Source organism: Podarcis cretensis, assembly GCF_951804945.1.
Source record: "Podarcis cretensis genome assembly, chromosome: 6".
Taxonomy (NCBI): domain Eukaryota; kingdom Metazoa; phylum Chordata; class Lepidosauria; order Squamata; family Lacertidae; genus Podarcis; species Podarcis cretensis.
In genome coordinates this window covers 53,074,105-53,098,059 of record NC_137175.1, presented here as the reverse complement: position 1 = coordinate 53,098,059, position 23,955 = coordinate 53,074,105, and the positions used below count along the sequence as shown (strand labels likewise).

Sequence of the window (23,955 nt, the reverse complement as noted above, 5' to 3'; positions counted from 1 at the left end):
TAGCTAGTAATATGAAAATCATTTCTTTTCTTAAAAATATTCCATTGTAATTGCAAACTGGTGAGGAAAGCAATCAGAAATTTATCACCTTGACGATTATCTGTTGTTTTGGCACTAATTCATAAACAACACTATTATAAACAGCTAATGATTAAAAAATAGTGGTCTTTTAAATGTGCCATAGGTAAAATGCTAAGTTACGATGAAGGTTCTCATGCAAAAACTGCAAATGACCAGCTGGGATGCACTTTAATAGTCTGCCAACTCTGGGAAGATGGGACAGAATGGAATAAAGAGTTACTGTCTCTGTTCTTGGGAAGCAAAGCATCCCAAATGCCACATATTCTGTTTATATGAGTATTTCCAGACTTCAGTATACTGATTTTTGTAACTGAACTGTGGTCTTTTTGAAACTAATTCAAATGGAGGGCACATATTAACAGGTGGTATACTTATGGCTGAAGAGTTGTGTGAGCCTTGAAAGTAATTAGGTTATGCCTGAAGCACTAAGATGAGAAGCTTTAGTACAACAGCACTTAGGCTGCATTGATATCACTTAATAGTGTAAAATTGTTTGGTGTTACAATATTGGTGAGCAAATCATAATTCCTGTTAGTGTTGCCTGTGGTTTCACTCTATCTTACTATTTAAGTGATTGAGATACAAACGATGAATTATCCCGTTTGAATCAGCCCTGAACTCACTAGGTAGCCTTAAAAAAGCCACACCCTCTCAATGGCGACCCCTCTCCCCATTTGTACTATGATGATATCTACCTTTATAGATACTGTAGTTAGAATTACAACAGTATAATGTATTCATATGTGCAACCTTTTTTGAACCCTTTAAATCAGGGGCAGGGAAGCTTTAGCAGCTGGTGGGCCATTTTGGCAGTTCCCCCATCCCCTGCAGACCAATTTGACAGCTGGGTGGAGCTGTCCACTCAAATTACCAAATTACCTGACTTCAACATGACATCAGATGACGCAGAGTAATTATTTTCCTTTGTCGCCATGGCTTGAGCAATGCCAGTAGATTAAAATCATTTGAATCACCAGCTTGAATTCAAGCTGGGAATACAAAGTAATTGGTTCTTTCAGCAGCACCAATCCTCACTTGCCAAGGAACAACTGGGAGCACACTCCAAATCATTTGTTGGCTGCTGTGTCTCTACCTGCTGCATACTTGACATCACAGGTATGGGGTATAGAATCATAGAATTGTAGAGTTGGAAGGGACCCCGCGGGCAATCTGTTCCAACCCTCTGAGAGGCAGGAATCTCACCTTGCAATCCCCCATCCACTTTGAAACCAAAGCAGACCTGCTTAGCTTTGCAAATGTACTAGCAGTTCTATTTCCTGGCAGAAAGCCCCATTTAATTCAATAGGATTTTCTTCTTGGTAGGCGTGGTTAGCATTGCACTGCAAACCTCCTTTGCCAATATCTATCTGACTTGTTTGTGTTTTGTAGGTAGGATCCCAAGAGGTTTTATATTTAAGCCCAGCAAAGCCCCTAATGGTTGAACATCTTTATCAGTATCACAAAGGACTTGTGTAGAACAGCTAAAATATTTGCATTTCTCACCATTTCTTCTTTGCTTTTAAATACAGCCTAGGAGGCCTTCTGTGAAGCACAGAAGCTCTGGCTGAGGGTCCAGTTCTTTTCCTCATTTGAAAAATAGTAGCATTTTTGCTTGTATGCTTTCCAACCAGATGCACAGGCATGAAGCTTACAAGGAGAGACAGACAGCTCAGGGTTTTTTGAGGAAAACATCCTTGTGGACCATTTTGGGATCCTTATCAGACTAACGACCAAAGGTTCTTCCCTGCACCCTCGTCTAAATGTAAAATATATTGAGAACACTGTGGAGGATAAGGAGTAGATTTCCATGTTGCCATTATGCTTCTTGAAAAGTTTTCAAGATTTTCAAGTTTGACAAGCCAGAGTAGTACAAAAGCTCCATAATCCTAAATTTAAAATCCTAAAATAGAAATACCAGTGTTACTTAAATGGTAACAATTTTACTCAGCATATTTTTTTTATGCTAGCCTTTTGCCTACCTTCCTTTGATTTATGGAATTGCTATTTAAGCTAGTGACATTATATTTGGATTTAGATAATTTGCTTGTAAAACCTTCAAGTTGGCAGAAAGGAATAATGAAAAAGGATGAGAAGCAGGAGACAATGAGTTATTGTGAGGATGCATTTCTTACCTGTTAATGTTTTTAGATAAATCTGTTTGTCTGAGACAAAATTTTACAGTGCATAATTGTCTGAACTCTCTCTTATTTATATATATATAGAGAGAGAGAGAGTTTATATCACACTTCATTTAACAGACATGGATTTCTTTAGCAATACTGTAAAAGTTGTATGTAACCATTAAGACAGTGGCAGGATTATATTGTCCCATTTGGCTGTTTTAGCTAATGTGAAGGAAACTGTGGTAACATGCCTGAATATAAAGCAATCCTTCTTTGCTTTCTGCAGCACAAAGAAAATTAATGGAAACTGCATTGGGCCTGAACAAGCTATTGCTAGTGGATATCTTTTCTTATGTGAGAAGAAAATAAATGTTGAACTTCCTTAGCAGGATTACACTGTGCAAAGCAGATGTTAAGCTCTCTCAACACACAAAAGGAGCTTTATGTTCACTCACATCTGTTTATGTATAAACATTTGTTAACTCTTTGGAGCTCGGTTTCAGCTTCTTTAAGTGAAGATTTCAGCCTAAGGAATAACTCAGGTTGTATAAACTTCCAGAATTGTATCTCTGGGGAAGTCTCCACAGAGAGACTTGATCATGTATTATTGGACTTTTTTATACATGCAATGTAGCAATACATTCCACAGAATTTGAATCTGCATAACGAGGGGCCGTAGCTCAGTGGTAGAGTGCAATATTTGCATACAGAATATTCTATGTTCAATCCTTGGCACCTCCAGCCTGTGAAAAGCCTCTGTGCAAGACCAGTCAGGGTAGAGGGTACTGGGCTAGATAAATAGAGCAGTGCTAGTCCCACCCACCATGTTTCAGATGGTGATGGGTGATTGGACATACAAAAAGCACCTCTCTCATTGACCTCAGTGGACGGGCAAGATTAAAGTAGGGCAGATGGCAGTCCTTTAAATATCCTGGACTGAAACAAATAGGGTTTTAAAGACAATGACTTTGAATTTTGCTTTAAAACAGTATGGTAGCAAACCTGATTTTTTTTTCCCTCAAGGGGAATACAATTCCATCCAAAACCTATTGCTAGACTGTCACTCCTTACTAACCAAGAACACTCCTGATTGTTCAGATTAAATTCATTCTAAATTCTTATTTTCAGGGATCTTACAGTGACAGTAAGTATTCCGAGTAAATGTCACCATTGGTTCCCTGTCTGATTGCCTTCTCTTTATCAAAATAAATATAATTTAAAAGTTTCCCAGAGACCTTCTGTGAAGCTCAATCCAGGGACATATCCATAAGAAATGTTCACAGTTGCCTTGTAGAGCACAGCTTGGCTAATCAGTGATGTGGGTTTTCTGGAATAATTTTCTGATGTCCTTGTAGTGTTATCTGATTTAGCAGATTGCCCATGTTAATTCGGGTCTCAATACATATTAGTATTTGAACTGAAATTTGATTAGAGAAGAAACTAAATAAAGCACAATTAATATAGCTTAAAATTGGGCTTTAAAAAATCTATAAAAATCTACCTATGTACACATAGATCATAGATTTGTAGAGTTGAAAGAGACCCAAAGGATCACCTAGTCCTGCAAATGCAGGAATTGCAGCTAAAAAATAGCTGACAGGTAGATTTAAACACTTCCAATGAAGGAGAGTCCCTTTCCCTTCCAATGTAGTCCATTTCCACTGTTGAACAGCTCTTACTGTCAGAAAGTTCTTCCTAATGATTACGGTAGTTGGAATCTCCTTTCTTGTAATTTGAACCCATTGGTTCAGGTAAAACATGATGCTTTACAAATAGCATTCTAAAATAAACACAGGAAAAACAGGAAGTGGGAGGGAAATGGAGGCAGAGAAGAACATGGTGGTTTCAATTACACACACTTTGACTTAGTTACAGTAAGGTATAGTTACTGGGGTGAAGGGGCAGCAATTTCAGAGAGTACAGGAAAAGGGAAGTTTTGAGCGAGATAATGAATAGGAATGAGTTTAGGAGACAAACTGTGGGTGGGTGCCATAATGATTGAAAAGGGTATCTCAAGCAGAGTTTGACATGAAGTTATGTTCAAACAAATTCAAAGCAGTTATTCTTACTGGAATACTTGTAAAAGTTTGGACAATAAGATGTGCCTCCCATGCATTGTTTACATTTAAGGAAAAAAATATTGAAGGCTAATGCAGGAAAGCAAAAGAATAGCAACCACTCACTGATCAGCAGCATAATTTTATTTTATTTTTTTTGAGAAATACAACTCTGTATTCAGGGCATATAGTTTGATAGTTCATAAACTGTAAGAGAAAGCTTGATTTCATTGTATTATACTAAAAGCTTCTTAAGTAGGTAGAAAAATTACTTGCCATATGAAGCACCAAAAAAGAACCCTAGCATTATCAAATGGCTGCTGCCCAACATATGGTTACTTCTACACCAACTGCTGAATTTTCATTGTGGTTTTAACATTGCTGTATGATTAATGTTATCCCTTTAGGATTTAGCTGCATTTTGCAGTGAACAAATAGTTTACCACAAGCAAGCTGAATGAATGCATTCTTTGACGAGAGATAACAAAGGCCATAATTGAGAAGCTTTAGTGTGTGTTGGGTTGGCCTGATTCAGTTGACCTTGTGCAATTTTTTAAAACTCAAAATGAGCTGTGTGTGCTATAACTGATCCAGGTTAAAATAAAATAAATATTAATTGGGACCTAGGAATCAAACAAGGATCTCTGTGTGCCCATGAGAGAAGTACAATGAAGATCTGAGACCTCTCCCTTCCTCCCCCTCCCCTTTCCTATCTGCTCTTTTTATGAGCAGGCAAGTACCTGAATTTATTTGCTGGTTTTGCAGGTTACAACTCAAGAGAAGTCCATAAAGTCACTGCTGCCTGCTGTTAACATGGATGTGTGTGTTACGCACAGTGGGCAATGCAGTTGTGCAAGAAATTAAACTGGACAAAACTAAAACAGAACAGAACTTTACTATACTTTCATTTTATAATGAAAGGCTAACAGTGGCCAGTGCCAGAGGCATCAGTACATTAGAGAGAAGAGTACACAGACCAGAATGCTTAATTTCCCCCATCTGCTCCTTGTCTTTGACAGTTAAGTATCATTGTAATGATGTGGCCATTGCTCTCCAAATCCAGTAAAGACTACAGTTCACAGTCCTAGATAACCTACAAGATTTTGGCTAAGTGAGACTTGACAGTGGCTTGCAGACACTACAAGCAATTAATTTTTTAATTTTAAAATAGATTAAATGTATGTAGTGATCTATTTTAAAAAGCACAATCCCAAAAATGTTCTGAATGGAAATATCAAATTAATGTTCTACCTGAGATCTTAAAATCAGTAAAAGGCAAAAAAAAGAAAGAAATTAACACTGTGCTTAAACTACAGCCTAAATGCAGTGTAAACCTAGAAATTATAATTCATAGAAGTAATAATCCATGAACTGAATCCAGCAGTGATTTCACTTAAAGATATCAAACAGCACAAGAGCCCAATGTATCATATTTGTTCCTTGTTCTGCTTGGAACTCATTCCTATATGTGTTTGCTCAGAAATCTTGCTGGGTTCAGTTTGATTTGCTCCCAAATGTGAATAGAATTTCCAGCCTCATGGTGTGGTTGTATACTTGTTGAGAATTCCTACTGTGTTCAAGGGGGATTGCTCCCTAATAAGCATGTTTAAGAGTGGAGCCTTAGGCTGCAATCCAATACATACTTACCTGGGAGTAAGCCTCCTGAATGTAATGCGGCTTACGTCTGACTCAGCAAGCATAGAATCGCACTCCTAGTTTCTCTAGCCTCCCAAATGTTCCTGTGCTATTGGGTAATTATTCAGGTAACTGTTGCATATTTAGAATTGGGTGGACATTCTTTTCCCCAGTCAAACTGTATAGTAAACCAGAACAGATTGCTAAAAAAATGAGTAGTAGCTTTGGCTGATCTTCAGATCACATATCTGGAGATTGCAGAAGCCAGAGTTTTAGTAGGTATATTTGCCTAGGACTGTATAACTAGTCCTCAAATACATACACTTGGCTGCCTATTGGCCACCAGGCCAATTTCAGAGTTTTATTTCTGACACACAAAGTCCTAAATGGCATAATAGGGGCCTGATTATCTGAAGAAACACCCCATATTGTTCTGGCCAGGCTTTGTGGTTGGAGGCTCCTCTGGCAGTGCTATTGCTGACTGAAGTCCCAAGATGACTCACCAGAGGGTCTTGGCAAGAGCACCCCATTTGTTGTACATTCGCTCCCTTCAGAACTTCACCTGGTGCATACTTGTCTATATTTATGCAGCAGCTAATGACTTTCCTCTTCTGCCAGGCCTCTTAAATTTGTGGTGCATGTGCCTGCATTACAATGAGAGGTGTTCATTGTAATACCTGACAGATGGATTAGTTACTATGAGTAATGGTTTGTTAGTTGATTGTATACCATATTTTTCGCTCTATAAGACGCACCAGACCACAAGACGGACCTAGTTTTTGGAGGAGGAAAACAAGAAAAAAAATATTCTGAATCTCAGAAGCCAGAACAGCAAGAGGGATCACTGCACAGTGAAAGCAGCAATCCCTCTTGCTGTTCTGGCTTCTGGGATAGCTGCGCAGCCTGCATTCACTCCATAAGACACACACATTTCCCCTTACTTTTTAGGAGGGAAAAAGTGAGTCTTACAGAGCCAAAAATACGGTATTTAATTTTGTGAGCTGTCTCGAGATCGCTTCTGATGAAGGGTGGGATACCATATTACACACACTCTTACTTGCATTGCTTCCTAGTTTTAAGTTTTTAACGGTGGGCTTCAAATGTGGACCACACTAATTCCCCTCTTCTTTTCATTCAGAACTGTTTGATAAAGCTTGATGAGAATGGATATTCTGCTATAGTTGGTGACTTTGGCTTAGCAGAGAAAATCCCTGACTTCAGGTAAGTAGCATTGTCAGCATGAATCAAAATGAGGAATATTGCTGCAAACATAAAATATGGGGGAAATCCTCAGCCGTGGGAATAAAATGGCAAAGAAATTTAAAGGTACAGTCTGAAAATTCACTAAAGCTTTTAATCTGTCAAACAAGTAGTGACCATTCACAGCAGCAGGTATTGCTTATAAATTATTTAACAGAATCAACTTCTCATTGCTAATACCTGCAGTGGGAGAGAGAACCATTTTGTATATTCAAACAGAATTAAACTTGCCAAACAGGGCAAACAAAATCAAATATGGTTATTAGTTCTAATTCTTCTATTTCATGCTAGATTTCCCTTTGAATTTCTTCTAATAGAGAATGGCAGCTTTCAGATCAGCAGCAACCTGCAAAACCAAAGCTGAAGAAGAACAGGACTGTATTCCACCTGTTTGCAATTATTGGCTTTTTTTAGCCCACCTATTTATATTTTCTCTCTTGTATGCCCCAGTGTGTATATGTATCTGTCAAGTGAGGATAACAGTCCCAGCAGCAACTTACGAAATGGACTCCAGACCATGAAAACTTATGCCATAATAAATTGGTTAGACTTTAAGGTGCTATAAGCCTCTTTGTTTTAGCTGCAATAGACTAAGACTGAAGTTGCTCTGGAAGTTTTTACCATGAGTTTGCATAGTGGCTAAATGAAGTCATCTCCTAAAAAAGATAGATGCTGGTGCTCACCTTGACGTGCACCTTTTGATCCTTAGTGTTTGCTGCAGTATATGTTTGCTCAGTGATGACTATAAGTATTTTGCACGTGCTCAGGTATATCTTCCTTTACACGATCCACATTTGAGTTCTCACACTGAAATCAGTTCCTGAAAGTTCCATACAGTTCTTTCAGATATCATCACGCCACTTAGAAACCTTTCTCCTTGCCTTCCTGTTTTTCATTTTCTTTTTTAAAAAAGATCTCAAAATGGTTTAACTGCTGTGTAAAGTACCATGAATACTAATGAGTGGGGTTCTGTAAAATTACTATTTTAGTGACTATTTTGACCCTGAACATGCTTCAAGCAGTTATGCAAATCAGTATTGCCATATTCTTCCCATTGGATAAGTGATCCATTAATGAACTGAACTAGAACAGTTTGGGTGAAACAAAATTAAACTAAAAAATGCACTGACTCAACACAGCTGCTCTATAAATATGGAAATGAATTATTTCAATTTCCAAGAAGCTTCCTATCATGCTTCCTAAGTAGAATACTTTTCTGAATTGTCTAGGGAGAAACTTCTGAATAGTCTGATTTGTCATGGGATATTTTGTTCAAGATAAGGGTTATCTGCTACTGAATGGTGTTCTGAAGTGTCAACTGTTGCCTATTAATGATATCTGAAGGCTTGCTCTAAAGAACCTAGAACTATGAAGAGGCCTTTCAGGAGAAAGGACAGAAGCTCTTTTGGCTTACAGTGGTACTCTGGCCACTTCACACTTCACCTCTGCTCTCTCTATCACCTTCTGTTGTCCAGACAAATAGAATCAATATGAATGGCAAGAGAACAGCTTGTACTTGTTCCCATGCTGAAAGTGAAAGGAGTTGCAAATAAATGCTTAATTTGCCAGCTTCTAACCACCTCTCTCTTCAAATGTTTAAAGTGAGAAACTGCCAGTGGTGGGCTCTCCTTACTGGATGGCACCTGAAGTGCTGAGAGATGAGCCATATAATGAAAAGGTTGGTCTTCTTTAATTATACATCAGTTAATAGATGCTGGTTGCCTGGCATAGTTGGGGGTGGGGAATTTGTGAGCATCTGTATCTTTAAAGCTGTTCTAACATGATAGTAATTAATACGTTCAGCTGAATGGGTCCTTCGTAGAAAATTCAATTGGAATCTGTTCCTTCCTGAACATGAATTCAGAGTTCTGTGGATTACTATAGATCTCATTTGAATGGAATGACAGCACTTTTTATTTAATTAAGTGGAATAAATTTCCAAGGTTTCTGTTTTTCTTAATTTTCAGAGTAGCAAAAAATGGGTTTCTCAACCTTTACAGTTTTATTATGAAAATAAATGCTTCCAGATAAGCAAGTAAAAAGCAGCACAGCATAAATCATATGAAACCCTGTGCCTGCAAGTACCTAGCTGAATTATCTCATATGATAGGTATGATAGGGGAGGTTGTTTTCTCTAGTCATACACATGCTGTTTTGTTTTGAATATTGCACAGCAATGTGTTACGTACTTTCTCTTTCCTGTGAGTAGTATTTTCTATAGCTCTAAATACATTTGGTAATTGTTTGGATGAGCTCTCTCTCCCAATTAATACTGCAACATTTCCTGATTTTCCTTGTTTGGAGTAGGCAGTGGGATACATGTACATTAGATTTACATTATTTTTTAGCACATCACGTTTTTGTCCAGGCTCTTCCAGACTGAGCTTAAATATGTTCTTCTGGTTTGCAACAAAAGCCAGTTTTGCACAGTACTGATTAGCTGGCCGCAACCACAGTCACAGCTTCTCAGAGCAGTTTTAAGAGAGAATAAAGGTTAGCCATTTTTTAAAAAGGGTAGTAAACACACACTTGATCATATAACAATACAAATTGGGCAGCCTACCTGAAGCATGGAAGGGAAAGGGAAACAGCCAATTGGACCTTGATCTGGGGGCTTGCACACATGCATTGAGCAGCAGAAATGGGGAAGCGGAGATCACCTCAAAGTTGAAAAGTCCACATTGAGCCCTGTTTACAGGTACATCTCTGGGTCCTAAGATACCTGTTCAATGAACATGCTTTTATGCATTATCCCTTAGGAGAAGGAAGTGAGACTGCCACTCTGCAGGCCTAGGTTTTAATTGCTTGACCTAGAACTTTGGCAAATGTTGGAAAGTAAAAAGCGTGAACACCTTAGAGGACACTTTTGTCATGTGAATGGGGAAGGGAGACCCTACCAGATCAGGCAGCATAGGAGTGCCTGTAATAAAGTTGTGGTCATGTTTTCTTTCTCCCCCTCCACCCCTCCTCAGGCGGATGTATTTTCGTATGGCATCATTCTTTGTGAGATTATAGCAAGGATCCAGGCAGATCCAGACTATCTCCCTCGCACAGAGGTAAGCAGAGTGCATTAACAAGGACTGGAAAGGGAAGAATCCTCAAGAATTTTGCTGGGTCATTAATGTTTGCAGAGTTGCTGAACACATGATGAGTTTGCAGGGCAGCAGCTGAAGAAGGAACAAAAAGGGTTTTCTCGTGTGTGTGTTTCTTTGTGGCTGATTAGCTGCTCTCCCTGTGCAGAGGTCAGAGGGGACAGGGTTTCTGTTGAGGCAGGTGATTAGCTGTGGGAGGAGCTTATCAGAGCTTGCAGGGCAGCGTCGCGCGCAGTTTGATCCATCTTTTAGATTTAGGGGAGCTAGTCTCAAACGTTTGTTGGAGACCTAGGTTTTGGGGGGGGAGTTATTTGTCCTGTCTTCACGCTTCTTATGATGGAGGACCGCTGTAGCCACCCCCAACGACACGTTCTCAAGATGGAGAGTGAGGGAACAGCTGCAGTCGCCTGCGGTTCCTGCACAATGTTTGCCATCTTGCCAAAGGTTGTAGGCAGCTTTACCTGCAGCAATTGCATGTTGATTGCCCTCTTAGAAGACAAAGTCCAGCAACTGGAGGAACGTGTAGCTACGCTCCAAAGAATTAGAGAGCTGGAGCTCTTCTTGGAAGCAACAGAGCACACCGTCTCCACCAAGGAGGAGACAGGGGAGGGACTCCCCTGAGAAGGAGGCTAGTTCACCAACACAGGAGCCAGATATATGGAGAAACATGACTCAAAGAAGTAGGAGGCCCAGGGTTCGCTCTGATTGTTTAGAAATACACAATCGCTTTGAGGTCCTCTCCCCTAGCTTGGAAGACGAAGAGCAGACTCCATTTGAGGATCTCTCCCTCATTACAGTCGATCAGGTATATGAAAACGAGCAGCAAAGTCAGTCCTCAGGGAATGTGCAGGCGACCTTGGAACGGACAGCTCACGGAAGAACCCCGACCAAACCTAAGAGGAGGCATGTAGTGGTGATAGGGGATTCCCTACTGAGGGGAACAGAAGCAGTGATCTGTGGGCCTGACAAGATGTCTTGGGAAGTGTGCTGTCTCTCCGGGGCTAAGATCCAAGATGTAACTGAATGACTGCAAGGAATCATAAAACCCACTGACAAATACCCCTTCCTCTTGGTTCATGTGGGAACCAATGACACTGCAAGCAATAGCCTCCAGAAGATCAAAAGAGACTACGAGGCTCTGGGCAGGAAATTGAAGCAATTAAATGCACAAATTGTCATCTCATCTGTCCTCCCAGTTGAACGACGTGGCCCAGGGAGAGGGAAAAATAGTGGAAGTGAACAGCTGGCTTCGCAAATGGTGTAAACAGGAACGGTTTGGATTCTTAGATCACGAACTGCAGTTTCTTGAAGATGGACTTCTGGCAAGCGATGGGCTGCACCTCACAACGGTTGGGAGGAATGTTTTTGCCAAAAATCTCAGAAACCTCATCAGGAGGGCTTTAAACTGACTAATGTGGGGGAGGGAGACAGTGCTCCTGAAGGTAGGAGTCTATCAATTGATGAAGATGATCATCTAAATGTCATAGACCAAATGGAGCAAACAGCACACAGACCTAGTGGTGGGAGGAAAAAATCCTTAAATAAGAGACACGGGGGAATGATTAATGGACTTCAGTGTCTGTACACTAATGCGCAAAGCATGGGAAATAAACAAGATGAGCTTGAGCTCTTGGTACAGCAAACTAAATATGACATAATAGGCATCATTGAAAACTGGTGGGATAAGTCCCATGACTGGAATGTAAAAATGGAGGGATACAATCTATTTCAGAGAAACAGACCAGACAAGAAAGGAGGAGGAGTGGCGTTATATGTCAGGGATGTGTATACCTGTGAAGAGATCCAAGATTTAGAACCTCAAAGCCAAAGTGAGAGCATTTGGGTCAAAATTAAGGGAGAGAAGAATACCAGTGACCTCATTGTGGGAGTTTACTATAGATCCCCAAGCCAAACAGAGGACATAGATGATGCCTTCCTGGAACAGATGGCCAAGCATGCAAAAGGAAGGGAGATAGTAGTAATGGGGGACTTCAATTACCCGGATATTTGCTGGATGTCAAACTCAGCCAAGAGCATAAGGTCAAACAGATTCCTCACTGGCCTTGCAGACAACTTCGTTGTCCAGAAAGTGGGATAAGCAACAAGAGGAACAGCCATTTTAGATCTGGTCCTAACCAATGTTGATGACCTGGTTAGTGGGGTAGAAGTGGAAGGATCATTAGGCGCGAGTGATCATGCTCTTCTGAAGTTTACTATACAGCGGAAAGGAGCAGCCAAGCATACTAGGACTCAATTTCTTGACTTTAAGAAAGCCGACTTCATAAAACTTAGGGAAGTGCTGGGTGAGATCCCATGGACAGTAATACTAAAAGGAAAGGGAGTTTATGATGGCTGGGAGTTTGTTAAGAGGGAGATAGTAAAAGCACAACTTCAGGCAATATCAATGAGACGGAAACATGGAAGCTGCCTAAAGAAGCCAGGGTGGCTATCTAAAGAACTTTTAACTGAGTTAAGATTAAAAAAGGATGTGTACAAAAAATGGAAAAGGGGGGAAACCACCAAAGAGGAATTCAAATAGCCAGCACGTGTAGACACAAAGTCAGAAAAGCTAAAGCACAGAATGAACTCAGGCTTGCTAGAGAGGTTAAAAGCAACAAAAAAGGCTTTTATGGGTATGTTCGTAGCAAAAGGAAGAAGAAAGAAACAGTGGGGTCACTCAGAGGAGAAGATGGTGAAATGCAAACAGGGGACACAGAAAGGGCTGAACTCCTCAATGCCTTCTTTGCCTCAGTCTTCTCCGATAAAGAAAACAATGCCCGACCTGAAGAATTTGGAGCAAATGATTCAGCAGAGGAAACACAGCCCAGAATAACTAAGGAGATAGTACAAGAATACTTGGCTAGTTTAGATGTATTCAAGTCTCCAGGGCCGGATGAACTGCATCCAAGAGTATTAAAAGAACTGGCAGATGTGATCTCAGAACCACTGGCAGTCATCTTTGAGAATTCCTGGAGAACAGGCGAAGTCCCGGCAGACTGGAGGAGGGCAAATGTTGTCCCTATTTTCAAAAAGGGGAAAAGAGAGGACCCAAATAATTGCCACCCAGTCAGTCTGACATCAATACCAGGGAAGATTCTGGAGCAGATCATTAAGCAAACAGTCTGTGAGCACCTAGAAAGGAATGCTGTGATCACCAATAGTCAGCATGGATTTCTGAAAAATAAGTAATGTCAGACTAACCTGATCTCGTTTTTTGACAGAATTACAAGCCTGGTAGATGAAGGGAACGCAGTGGATGTAGCCTACCTTGATTTCAGCAAGGCATTTGACAAGGTGCCCCATGATATTCTTGTAAAGAAGCTGGTAAAATGCAAACTTGACTATGCTACCACTTAGTGGATTTGTAACTGGCTGACTGACCGAACCCAAAGGGTGCTCATCAATGGTTCCTCTTCATCCTGGAGAAGAGTGACTAGTGGGGTGCCACAGGGTTCTGTCTTGGGCCCAGTCTTATTCAACATCTTTATCAATGACTTGGATGATGGACTCAAGGGCATCCTGATCAAATTTGCAGATGACACCAAACTGGGAGGGGTGGCTAACACCCCAGAGGACAGGATCACACTTCAAAACGACCTTGACAGATTAGAGAACTGGGCCAAAACAAACAAGATGAATTTTAACAGGGAGAAATGTAAAGTATTGCACTTGGGCAAAAATAATGAGAGGCACAAATACAAGATGGGTGACACCTGGTTTGAGAGCAGTACATGTGAAAAGGATCTAAGAGTCTTGGTTGACCACAAACTTGACATGAGCCAACAGTGTGACGCGGCAGCTAAAAAAGCCAATGCAATTCTGGGCTGCATCAATAGGAGTATAGCATCTAGATCAAGGGAAGTAATAGTGCCACTGTATTCTGCTCTGGTCAGACCTCACCTGGAGTACTGTGTCCAGTTCTGGGCACCACAGTTCAAGAAGGACACTGACAAACTGGAACGTGTCCAGAGGAGGGCAACCAAAATGGTCAAAGCCTGGAAACGATGCCTTATGAGGAACGGCTAAGGGAGCTGGGCATGTTTAGCCTGGAGAAGAGGAGGTTAAGGGGTGATATGATAGCTATGTTCAAATATATAAAAGGATGTCACATAGAGAAGGGAGAAAGGTTGTTTTCTGCTGCTCCAGAGAAGCGGACACGGAGCAATGGTTCCAAACTACAAGAAAGAAGATTCCACCTAAACATTAGGAAGAACTTCCTGACAGTAAGAGCTGTTCGACAGTGGAATTTGCTGCCAAGGAATGTGGTGGAGTCTCCTTCTTTGGAGGTCTTTAAGCAGAGGCTTGACAACCATATGTCAGGAGTGCTCTGATGGTGTTTCCTGCTTGGCAGGGGGTTGGACTCAATGGCCCTTGTGGTCTCTTCCAACTCTATGATTCTGTGAATGACCGCTGTATAAGTCTTCTAAGAAAGCATTCATCCTCTGCTACAGTTGCATGCAGAGACTGGCACTAACCCCTTCTCTCCACTCCTTCCCCATTTAAAGCACATAATTATACTTTGCAGGTGAATGCTACATCAGGAATTAGTCATGAGCTTCTATAATATCTGACTGGTATAACCCAAAGCAGGTTATTGATGGTACCTTATTCACTGAAAGAGGACTATCTGCATAGGAATCCTTCTCTTCTAAATTAGAAATACATTTTGGTATTGGCGAGTTGCCTCACTACCTCAGATGCACTTCTGCCTTTTCACAGAGAGCAGGATAAGAGAGAAGTTGTCATGTCCTATCCTACCTATTCAGAAAGTTCCAGGTTCAACCCCAGGCATCTCCAGTTAAAAAGACTAGGTAGGCACTGATTTGATAGACCTCTGCAGGAGACAAATTGCAAGTAGCCTGACCTGGCTTAAGGCAGCTTCCTATGAAATATTCTCAAACTGAAAGTGTAGAAAATGTCTTCTCTTTGCAAGAGAAGGGGGGATTTTGAGGCAGTCATCTTGCCTTGGAGAGAACATGAAATTACCAACTCTTAAAGTAGTCTATGCCAAAGTTATTGCAAAACTAGATGGATTATGATGCAAGTTGAAAGTTTTCCTACTTCATCACAGATACGTTATGCAGTTTATTTATGCATTTTAAGCTGTAGATGGCTAAACATTGTACAGTTAGGAATGTCAGGTTATATGAACTGTGCTTCAGATAAATTCAGCTCATATGGCAGAATGTTTAGGAGACAGTAGGTATACCTCAGTGTCCATACAAGATCAAGGCACAAACTGAGACAAGAAGAAATTACCCTTTTCCCTTGCCATTGCTCATATCTACATAGGAACCTTGCATTTGTGTTAGAGCACTAATAGATATGATTTGGTGTGTTGCTTGTATGGGGAATAACCTATATATGTAATTCATTGTATTGCTTAAGTAGAGAATTATTATCTGTAATTCCCGTTCATGCTTTGCCTTGTAACACTGTCTTCATGATTTCCTCATTTCCTCGTCTAGCACATATTTCCTCCCCCGTCCTCTCTTGTGCCTCAATTGTTAACTTTTCCCTTCCTTTTCTTTTTCCACCTCTACTTGCAGAATTTTGGGTTGGATTATGATGCTTTCCAGCACATGGTGGGAGATTGTCCCCCTAACTTCCTCCAGTTGGCCTTCAACTGCTGCAATGTGAGTATATTTAAAGGAAAATAATGGAATGAGCATATTTCCTAAAACAAAACATCAGTACACTGAGTCCTCTGGTAACTTGGATAAATGGTTCATGAGGGACTTGGAGGAGAGGACATCTATACAATCTAATGTTAGATTTCTGGAATGCAAATAGGATATTTTAAAGCAAAGAGGATATTTTAAAAGTTATAGTTCCTCTGCTCCACATTGCTTTAGATGTATGGCTTTGTCAAAATGAAACATCAGTTAATCTTTCTTCCATGTAACATAACAATATGCCTGTAGGTATACATGTGTTAAAGATGGTGCCTGTGAGAATTAATTTATAAAAAACCAAGAAAATAATGTTTTTGTAACATAGTGCTATGTGTACAGATTTTTCTTCATGACTAAGCTCTTATGTATCTTGTCACTTATTTTGTTAATAGATGGACCCAAAATTACGTCCTTCATTTGCTGACATTGGCAAGACACTGGAGGAAATTCTAGGGAACTTGAAAAGTGAGGAGGCTGAAAGAGAAAGAAAGCTCCTAAATCTGGACAGCGCAGATCGAAAACCCATCTCAGTTTCCAAAGGTAGGGATCAAGGGGAATGAGCACAAAGCTGCTCCGATTACTAATCAAGAATAACAAAAATTGTATTATAGTGAGGGTTCCTTTCTTGAATTTTTGATGGGGAATGTAAACCAGAAATAATACTTTTATTTCTAAATAAGAAAACTTGACTTGAGCTACATTATCACGAAATTCAATATTGATGTTGCATTGGGGAAACAAGGTGTGTGCCAAAGCCCCCTTTCCCCAGACAGGCCCATGGAAAAGGTGCAACTCTGTCCCAGCCCTGTCGCTTCGGGCTGGGGAGAGAAAAGGAAGCTGCTCTGTTTGCAGTGGCAGTAGCAGGACAGTTGGTATGATGGACACTCTGCAAGTGGATCTCCAGGATGTTGTCTTCTCTCTGCCACGCCCCATGTGTAAATGTGAATTAGAATTGCTCTGCTTAATGTCATTAAGGGTCATCTTGACTAGTGGAGTAAAATAATCCTTTGTTTGGTGTCGTAATCCTTGCAGGATCAGAGGAGGTGCCACTTTGAGAACAAACTTTCCCCCATACCCTAATATCATTTCTGAGACACCCATTTTTTATGCATCATAGGCTATGACAGATGAAGACCAGTTCTCACAAATGCTTTGTTGCTTGACATTAGTCCTCTTATTTTATTTTTCAAAGGGAACATTTTATTTGCATATGATGTAAACTTTTGATCGTTCATCTTTTTTATTCTTATTTCCCACTTTTTCTAAAGCCCAGCTCCGTAGGTACCCAAATTCTAACTATATAGACCTCAAAAGGAAACTGTTACATAAGTAACTACTAGCTGTTAGTAGCTTTTTCTGTAGCTTGCACTTTTGGAGTTTAAATATCTAATTTTAGAAGCAAACAAGGCTCCTGGTGTCTGCTGTGCCCTTGTGAAACAGATTCCAGGAACTTCATCCAAATTAAGCTCTTCCTTGTTGGCTTGGGATGTCTGACCTTTAACCAGAGGCTGACTTATTGCAAAGTATTTCCTAGAGGCTATATCAGATCAGTTTGAATTCTTGCAGCTTTGAAGACTAATGCTGCAAGTTGGTTTGTGGAAACTGCGAGTGAAATGAATCTAGGGACTGAATACATTGTTTTGGGCCATAGGTGTCATTACCCCACACAATAAGGATTGAGGACTGTACGGAAAAGTGCCTTCATTTGAACAGCAATAGCCGCTGTCAGCTTGATCCAGAGTACACTGGGTTCTTCATTCTTTGCAATATTAAGGGCACTGGAGACATGTGAGGAGAGCTGTACTTGGCATTGTGCAAATGAGGAAGCGCTTTCATATATGGGAGATACATGTGGACCCTGAAACTTGTTCAAAAGGTTTCTGTATCAGTGCTGGTTAATTGCAAATCCTTTAATGTACCCAGAAATATGTATGTTTAACATAATAAAACATAGAAAGCGTTGGTGTTAGGATTGGATTGTACCTTCTTGTAAAGCATCACACTGCCCCCTGGTGTGCTTAGAGAAATTGCAGCCAAAATTTGGGTACCTGTTCTCAGTTTTGAGAGGAAGCTGTTACATGGCTGGGACAGCTACTTTCCACTTGACCTTAATATTTGCAGTTGCTCTATTTAGTGATGCATTATTTACATGTATTTAACAGATTTTACCCCCAAGCCCAACTGCTGTGTGTCATAGTTTCTGCACTGGACTATGTGCTGTTTCAAAGCTGATGTGGAATATAACCTCTTCACTTCCAGAGGGAGGTATTATTGTTTGCCTTCACCTTTCAAAGCACAGGGGTGTCTTTGCTCTAAGGAAACCTCACGTTGAAAACATCAGCCTTTAGTAGCATGAATTTGTCTTATAGTCTCATGAAATGGTGGCTGTCCTCCTCAACTCTTGTTCTTGGGAACAATCTGCTAGTGCACAGAGCACAATAATAGAATGGGAAGGCTATATCTCCTGTTACGTTGGCCTTTGAAAATACTTGCCCACATGTAATAGAGATAAGACTTGTTATTCTGTCTTCAGTCTTTAACACTTGGTACTTCATTCCCCTCTAATGGTCTATGCAGAATGAAGCTCAAAGCAGTAAAATGTTGACTTAGAGAAAAGATTTTGGATGAACATGAGGAGTTAGGGATCCTATCCTTAGATTACTTTAAACACTATTTATTAGTACTAATATTCTATACTAGACCTTTACTTCCTACTTAGCTGAATAAAAAATTATTTGGATCTCAATTGATACAGAATTCCATGTGAGTCCATACATTTCCAAGGTGTGGGGTTTTGTGGAAGACTGAACAGAATGTCATAAGTACACTGGTGATCTTTTTCTGTATCATTCTAATCCTGTCACTAGCAACATCCTTTAAGTCTGATTTTCTTTTTCTCTCCATTCTAGGTTTACTGGAGAGGGGACAAGGAGTAAAAAGGCTAAGTTCACTGGATGACAAGATTCCACCTAAATCACCCCGTCCACGGCGCAATATCTGGCTATCGCGCAGTCAGTCAGACATATTCTCTCGCAAACCTTGCCGCAAGATAAATGTTCAGGACCCCTACTATACACCAAGCAAAGGGGCAAACCGGAAAGTCAACCCTTTCAATTCTAGGGAAGACTTGAAAGGTGGAAAGGTCAAATTTTTTGATTTGCCAAGCAAATCTGTGATATCACTTGTATTTGACTTGCACTCCCCGGAGGCAGAAGGATGTCTAAAGATGAACCAGACCCCATTCCGGCAGACTTCTAACACTGACTGGCTGGACTCCTCTTTCCTTCCTATAAGACGGAGCAGATCACTTCCAGGATCTCTTGAATTTGTGCATAAAGATAATAGAACATTTGGGGATCTCTCTTCAACCATTAGTAGATGCGATCCCAGCCAGCTGGGGGCTGAAGTGCGGCAGAAGCTACTGAGCAGCAGTCAATATGGAGTGTCTGAGATTCCTCCTTTTCAGGCCAAACATCATAGGCAGGACTCGCCTTCTCCTCTTCTGCAGGAGGAAGAAATGGACTATTCTGATGGACTGGAGCCCCAAGATGAAAATGGGTACTGCCCTGTAAATTTTGCTAAGGAAGTAGAACTCGGAAAGCCCAGGGGGCAAGTTGCCCAGAATGTAGATGGTATCTTGGCACATAATTTAGACCATTCAGATAGTAGATCCTCAGAGATGTTTATGAGCTGCATCTCCTCTGAAGATATGGAAGTTGAAGATGAAACTCAAAGGAACATGCCTTCCACTAGGTCGGAGTCTTCCAAACTATTGTTCAGTGTTAACCCTCCCCCACAGTCTGGCAGAGAAGCCTCTGTTTTTGAGGCAGTGGATAGTGACATCTCAAATCTTGTTTCTCTGCCATCTTCAGATGCATCAGCATCAGTATGCGAGCAATCAAAATGTGACATTTAAAGTTCAGCCATGATACCATGGTGGCATATTCCTCCCAACTTCTTTGCTTTTTTAATTTTTTATTTCAGAATACTCTAGCAAAGTGTAGCAACCAGACCAGTCCATTTGGAGAGACAGCATGTATGTCAGTGTGTGAGAGATCATAATCCCTTACCGTACCTCAGGAGGCAGCTACTGCAGGCAGAAGGGGAGAACAATATCTCCATGGAATGGCTGGATCAATGCAGGGCCATAAATTTGGGATCCTAGGCTTGCCTCTACTTAGAAGCCATTTTCTGTCTGTGTACACAGTTTAGATCCCATTGAAGAAATTCTTCCAAACTTGGCATCCTTTAAAAAAATCTATAAAACTCTTTTTGTGTCCCTTCTTGAGAGCTGCTGAGCAGGTATAAATGACCTCTTATTGAGTATAACAAGATGGAAACTGGCAATGCTGGGACAACATAGATAGATAAGGTGGTAGCATACTGTACCTCTGTTATAATGACAGGTTCATAGTGCTGGCTTGAAACCCAAACTTCCACTGAAGAAAGTCAGACTTGACTGCTGGAGCTAAATTTCCTACCTCTTCCAATCTAGTTTCAAACACTGGAAGCAAACAGCTCAGATTCCTATTTCAAGCATTCCTTGTCCAATTATTACTTGCTTTGGTCACCTTAATACCATGACCAAGAAAGAGGTTGATCCCATTTTCCTTAAGCAATAATAGGTGCTGTGCAACCAAATGCCTATTCAGTAAATTTGAAGTGCACAAAGAGGATGAACAGCTGTGTGTTTGTAACTCTTCAGTATCTCCAATTCTATATTGTAGAAGAAATTAAGTATATAACCAAGTGTTTGACATGAGAGCTCTTAAAAAAATAAGCCAGCCCTTCCGCATCAGCATTCTCTTAAAATCCAGCTCTGTCCAGCTCTTTGTGCAACTCTTCAATTAGCCTCTCCATGTGGGTCAGTCACACACTCTGAACAGATGTGTGCACATATGGAAACTTGGTCTGTATTTGCATTTTGTATAACTTAAAAGTTCCTCACCTGAGATTCCTCCATTGGAAGAGGGATGCTTGTTCACTAGACTCTGACTGTAGCTGCAGAAATAGTACTTCCAGTCCTTACTGGTCTCTCTTTCTGAGTATCAAATCCAGCTCAATGCTCAAAGTAGAGAGAAGTTAGTAGGTGCTGAATAAGAGGGATTGGAGTCCCAAGTCTTGACTCTAGTCCCCTATTTTAATATAATAGGCTAATGAGAACTCCCCTGTGGGGAAGAAATAAAAAAGCAGTGCTGCTTCCTGATGTGTGTAGATGTCCTCTCTTATTAACCCCTCAAAAAGGAATCATAAAAACAGTGAAAGTCCACAAAAAGTATCAAGCAATAACTTGGGGATCACAGATATGGAAATATTTGAAAAACAGGTAACAATATTTTGCCCAAGAGTTGCTTGTTGCAACCTTGACAGCAGTAACATCTTTTTGCAAACTATGCTTATTTATATAGGAGCCCTTAACCTTGTCAAGTTCCTTCCAGAGAACTCCCCACAGCTATTTTTTTGCATGCATTTTTTTAAAGACAGTGAAAAATAAATGTGTTACCATCTCACTGCACACTTAGGATATAGTAACATTTTGTTGTCCTCCAAGGAAGAAGCATTTACTCTTGATCAGTGCATGGATACTGAAAGAACTGAGCACTGGAGTCTGCTTTAGAGGCCATGAAAGGAGTCCACACTTCTGCCTACTCTGGTCTGTGGTTGATGTGTGAGCTCCTAGAACCCTGTAGCCTTTAGATGTTTGACTTGTGCTCTTACTGTTTTGTGAAGATTTAAACAAGTGGCCTCTCTAATTTTGCTTCATCTATGTTTTTCCTGCTTTCATGCAGTTTTTCTGCAAACAACCTGTCAGATGTGGTATTCTTTCTTGAGCTGGGGGAGAGGGTCGCTGCTTATATGGCTGCTCTGCATTCTTAGCAGAATGCTAGTGCAAGGCTTTAGTCTCTTATCCTGGTACAGAAAGCATGACATTTCTCCAGCCCACACTGTAATGGAGTTCTTTTTGAAGGAGCTTGGTGGAAGCCAATTCCTTGGTCATTGTGTGGCTAAAATTAAATGTATGCTATCCACTTTTACAACATCTAGGAGCCCCTGGCCATAAGGCCTTCTGGGTATGCAGTCTAGAGCCAGTATTGCAGAGCAGCTGTTGGCCATTAGCTGTAATGAATACAGATTGTGGCAAGACAGTGGCAGTGCTTTGTACAAATACAATAGTGAATTTTGCTTTTATCATGTTTTTGATTTGCTGACAGATGCATCTTGCTTTCTTACAAGCGACCTGCAGACCCATCTAAGATCCCCAATCTGTTTTTAATTCACTCAATCTTTCTATGTTACATTTATTAAACACGTAATAGCAGCAATACTTGTGACTGATTGGTGAAAGATGACTGTGTATAATTGTATGTAACAAATTGCTACCCCAGCAGAAGACAGGAGTATGATAGGTTATTCTTGGTTGCTGTATCTTGTCCAAGAACACTGGTGTTTCTTGCCAGTTTAACTACAGACACTTGAATAATTCCTCTTTGCACTTAATGCTGCTGTTTATACTGCATGTCACTACATTTCTATGCAAAAATAACCTTTGGGGGCAGCCAAATATTTGATTAAGGTTTAAAGATCTTTGCAAGGTCTATTTTCATATTTATGAAGGAATTTTATGTCTTAATATTTGCAGTCTGTAAATAGCTAAACTTTGTCATTAAATCTTAGGAAAAAAGTCTGTAGCCTGTGTATAATTTAACACTGCCAGAAAAGAATCTTTACGAAACATTTTTCTAATACTGCAGATATTTATGGATGTGTAAAGAAGGCAAATATTGGTTTTTATGTTTTACTTGGTCTGACTTTTTTCCTGAACTACAGCAGCAGTATGTTTTACTGGAACTGAAATAAGTAACCAAAGATGAATCTAGTTTAAAGTATTTGAATGTTTTCTTTGTCAGTTTTTGTAAACTGTTTCCCAATTTGCTTTCAGAATAAAAACAAATAAATCTACTTTTGTGGTTGAAAAGACAGAACTAAGGAAGAAAGCTCTAGCCTGGATTCAGCATCATCTGACCGCCAAAGCAAGAGCTGCTGCGCTAGCATAAGGGCGAGAATAATGCTTGAGCAGTATGAAATCCAGTGAAACAGTTGCATTTCTTGTGCAACTTTTAAGGGATGCGATAGTCTGCTTCTTTGGTAAATGTCTGATTTCACAGAGGTTCCTTTTATAGTATTTCATGCTACAAAGACACAGTTACTATTTATTTGTTTTGTGGAATTCAGATCCCCCCCCAAAGAAGCTGTTTCTATTTCCAAGTACCCAACAGTATGTGGCTTAGAAAATACACCCCCCACTTTCGTCCTGATCTTTCATCCAAGCTGTGCTTTGAACTAAAGTGTCATCATTCTGTTTCGCAGTGTGGTCAAGTCACATTTCCATAAAACCAAGAAGCAATGCATAAACAGTATCCTCCCCAACACAACAGGTATTCAGGCGCATACTGCTTCTGGCCTATTTCATGTATTTGGTATAATCTTTTTTTAGTCATTTAACCCAGTAGTCATCACAACATCTTATGTCAACAAATCAAGTTATATTAAATACTTTTATAATTGTCCTGAATGAACTTGTCCTGAATGCTTGGCTCCGCTACTTATGTGAACAGGACTTCTGAGGACTAGCAGCTATAACAACCTCTTGTAACACATGCAGGGCTAGCCCAAAAGGCTATAGTACACCAGTGTTGGCAGTGGGCGTTATGGCACCAGTTCAGGCAAAAGTGGTAGATTAATATGTTCTGCTCTTTTCCCCGTACAACTCCTTTGTAGCTGAAACCCACAGATCACCATCAATTAGGAATATTAGCAATAAGTGGCAACCAGTGAATTAAAATGTACCATCAGTGTTAGAAGCAGAAAACAGAAGTTAGAAAAGCAAAAGCAAAATAAATTCAAGCGGAAGAAAAAGAGAGAAGCTTAATGTATAAATATATTTGGGTGGGGGGAACAGTAGGAAATACTGGATAGATTTAGAACTTATGGCTGATCTGTACTGCAGATGTGGGGAGCCTTTGGCTCTTCA

At 40.3% G+C, this 23,955-nt stretch overlaps 1 protein-coding gene across 1 annotated transcript in view; it reads left to right on the top strand.

Moving 5' to 3' along the window:
• TESK2 (testis associated actin remodelling kinase 2) overlaps positions 1 to 22,883 on the top strand; it is a 64,295-nt gene extending 41,412 nt beyond the window's left edge. The window contains exons 6-11 of the mRNA XM_079980316.1: positions 7,035 to 7,117; positions 8,759 to 8,834; positions 10,129 to 10,212; positions 15,798 to 15,884; positions 16,316 to 16,463; positions 18,833 to 22,883. Of these exons, the coding sequence (XP_079836442.1) occupies positions 7,035 to 7,117; positions 8,759 to 8,834; positions 10,129 to 10,212; positions 15,798 to 15,884; positions 16,316 to 16,463; positions 18,833 to 19,839 (1,485 nt within the window). The 3' untranslated portion in view covers positions 19,840 to 22,883. The remainder of the gene's footprint in view (positions 1 to 7,034; positions 7,118 to 8,758; positions 8,835 to 10,128; positions 10,213 to 15,797; positions 15,885 to 16,315; positions 16,464 to 18,832) is intronic.
• Positions 22,884 to 23,955: the final 1,072 nt, after the last annotated feature.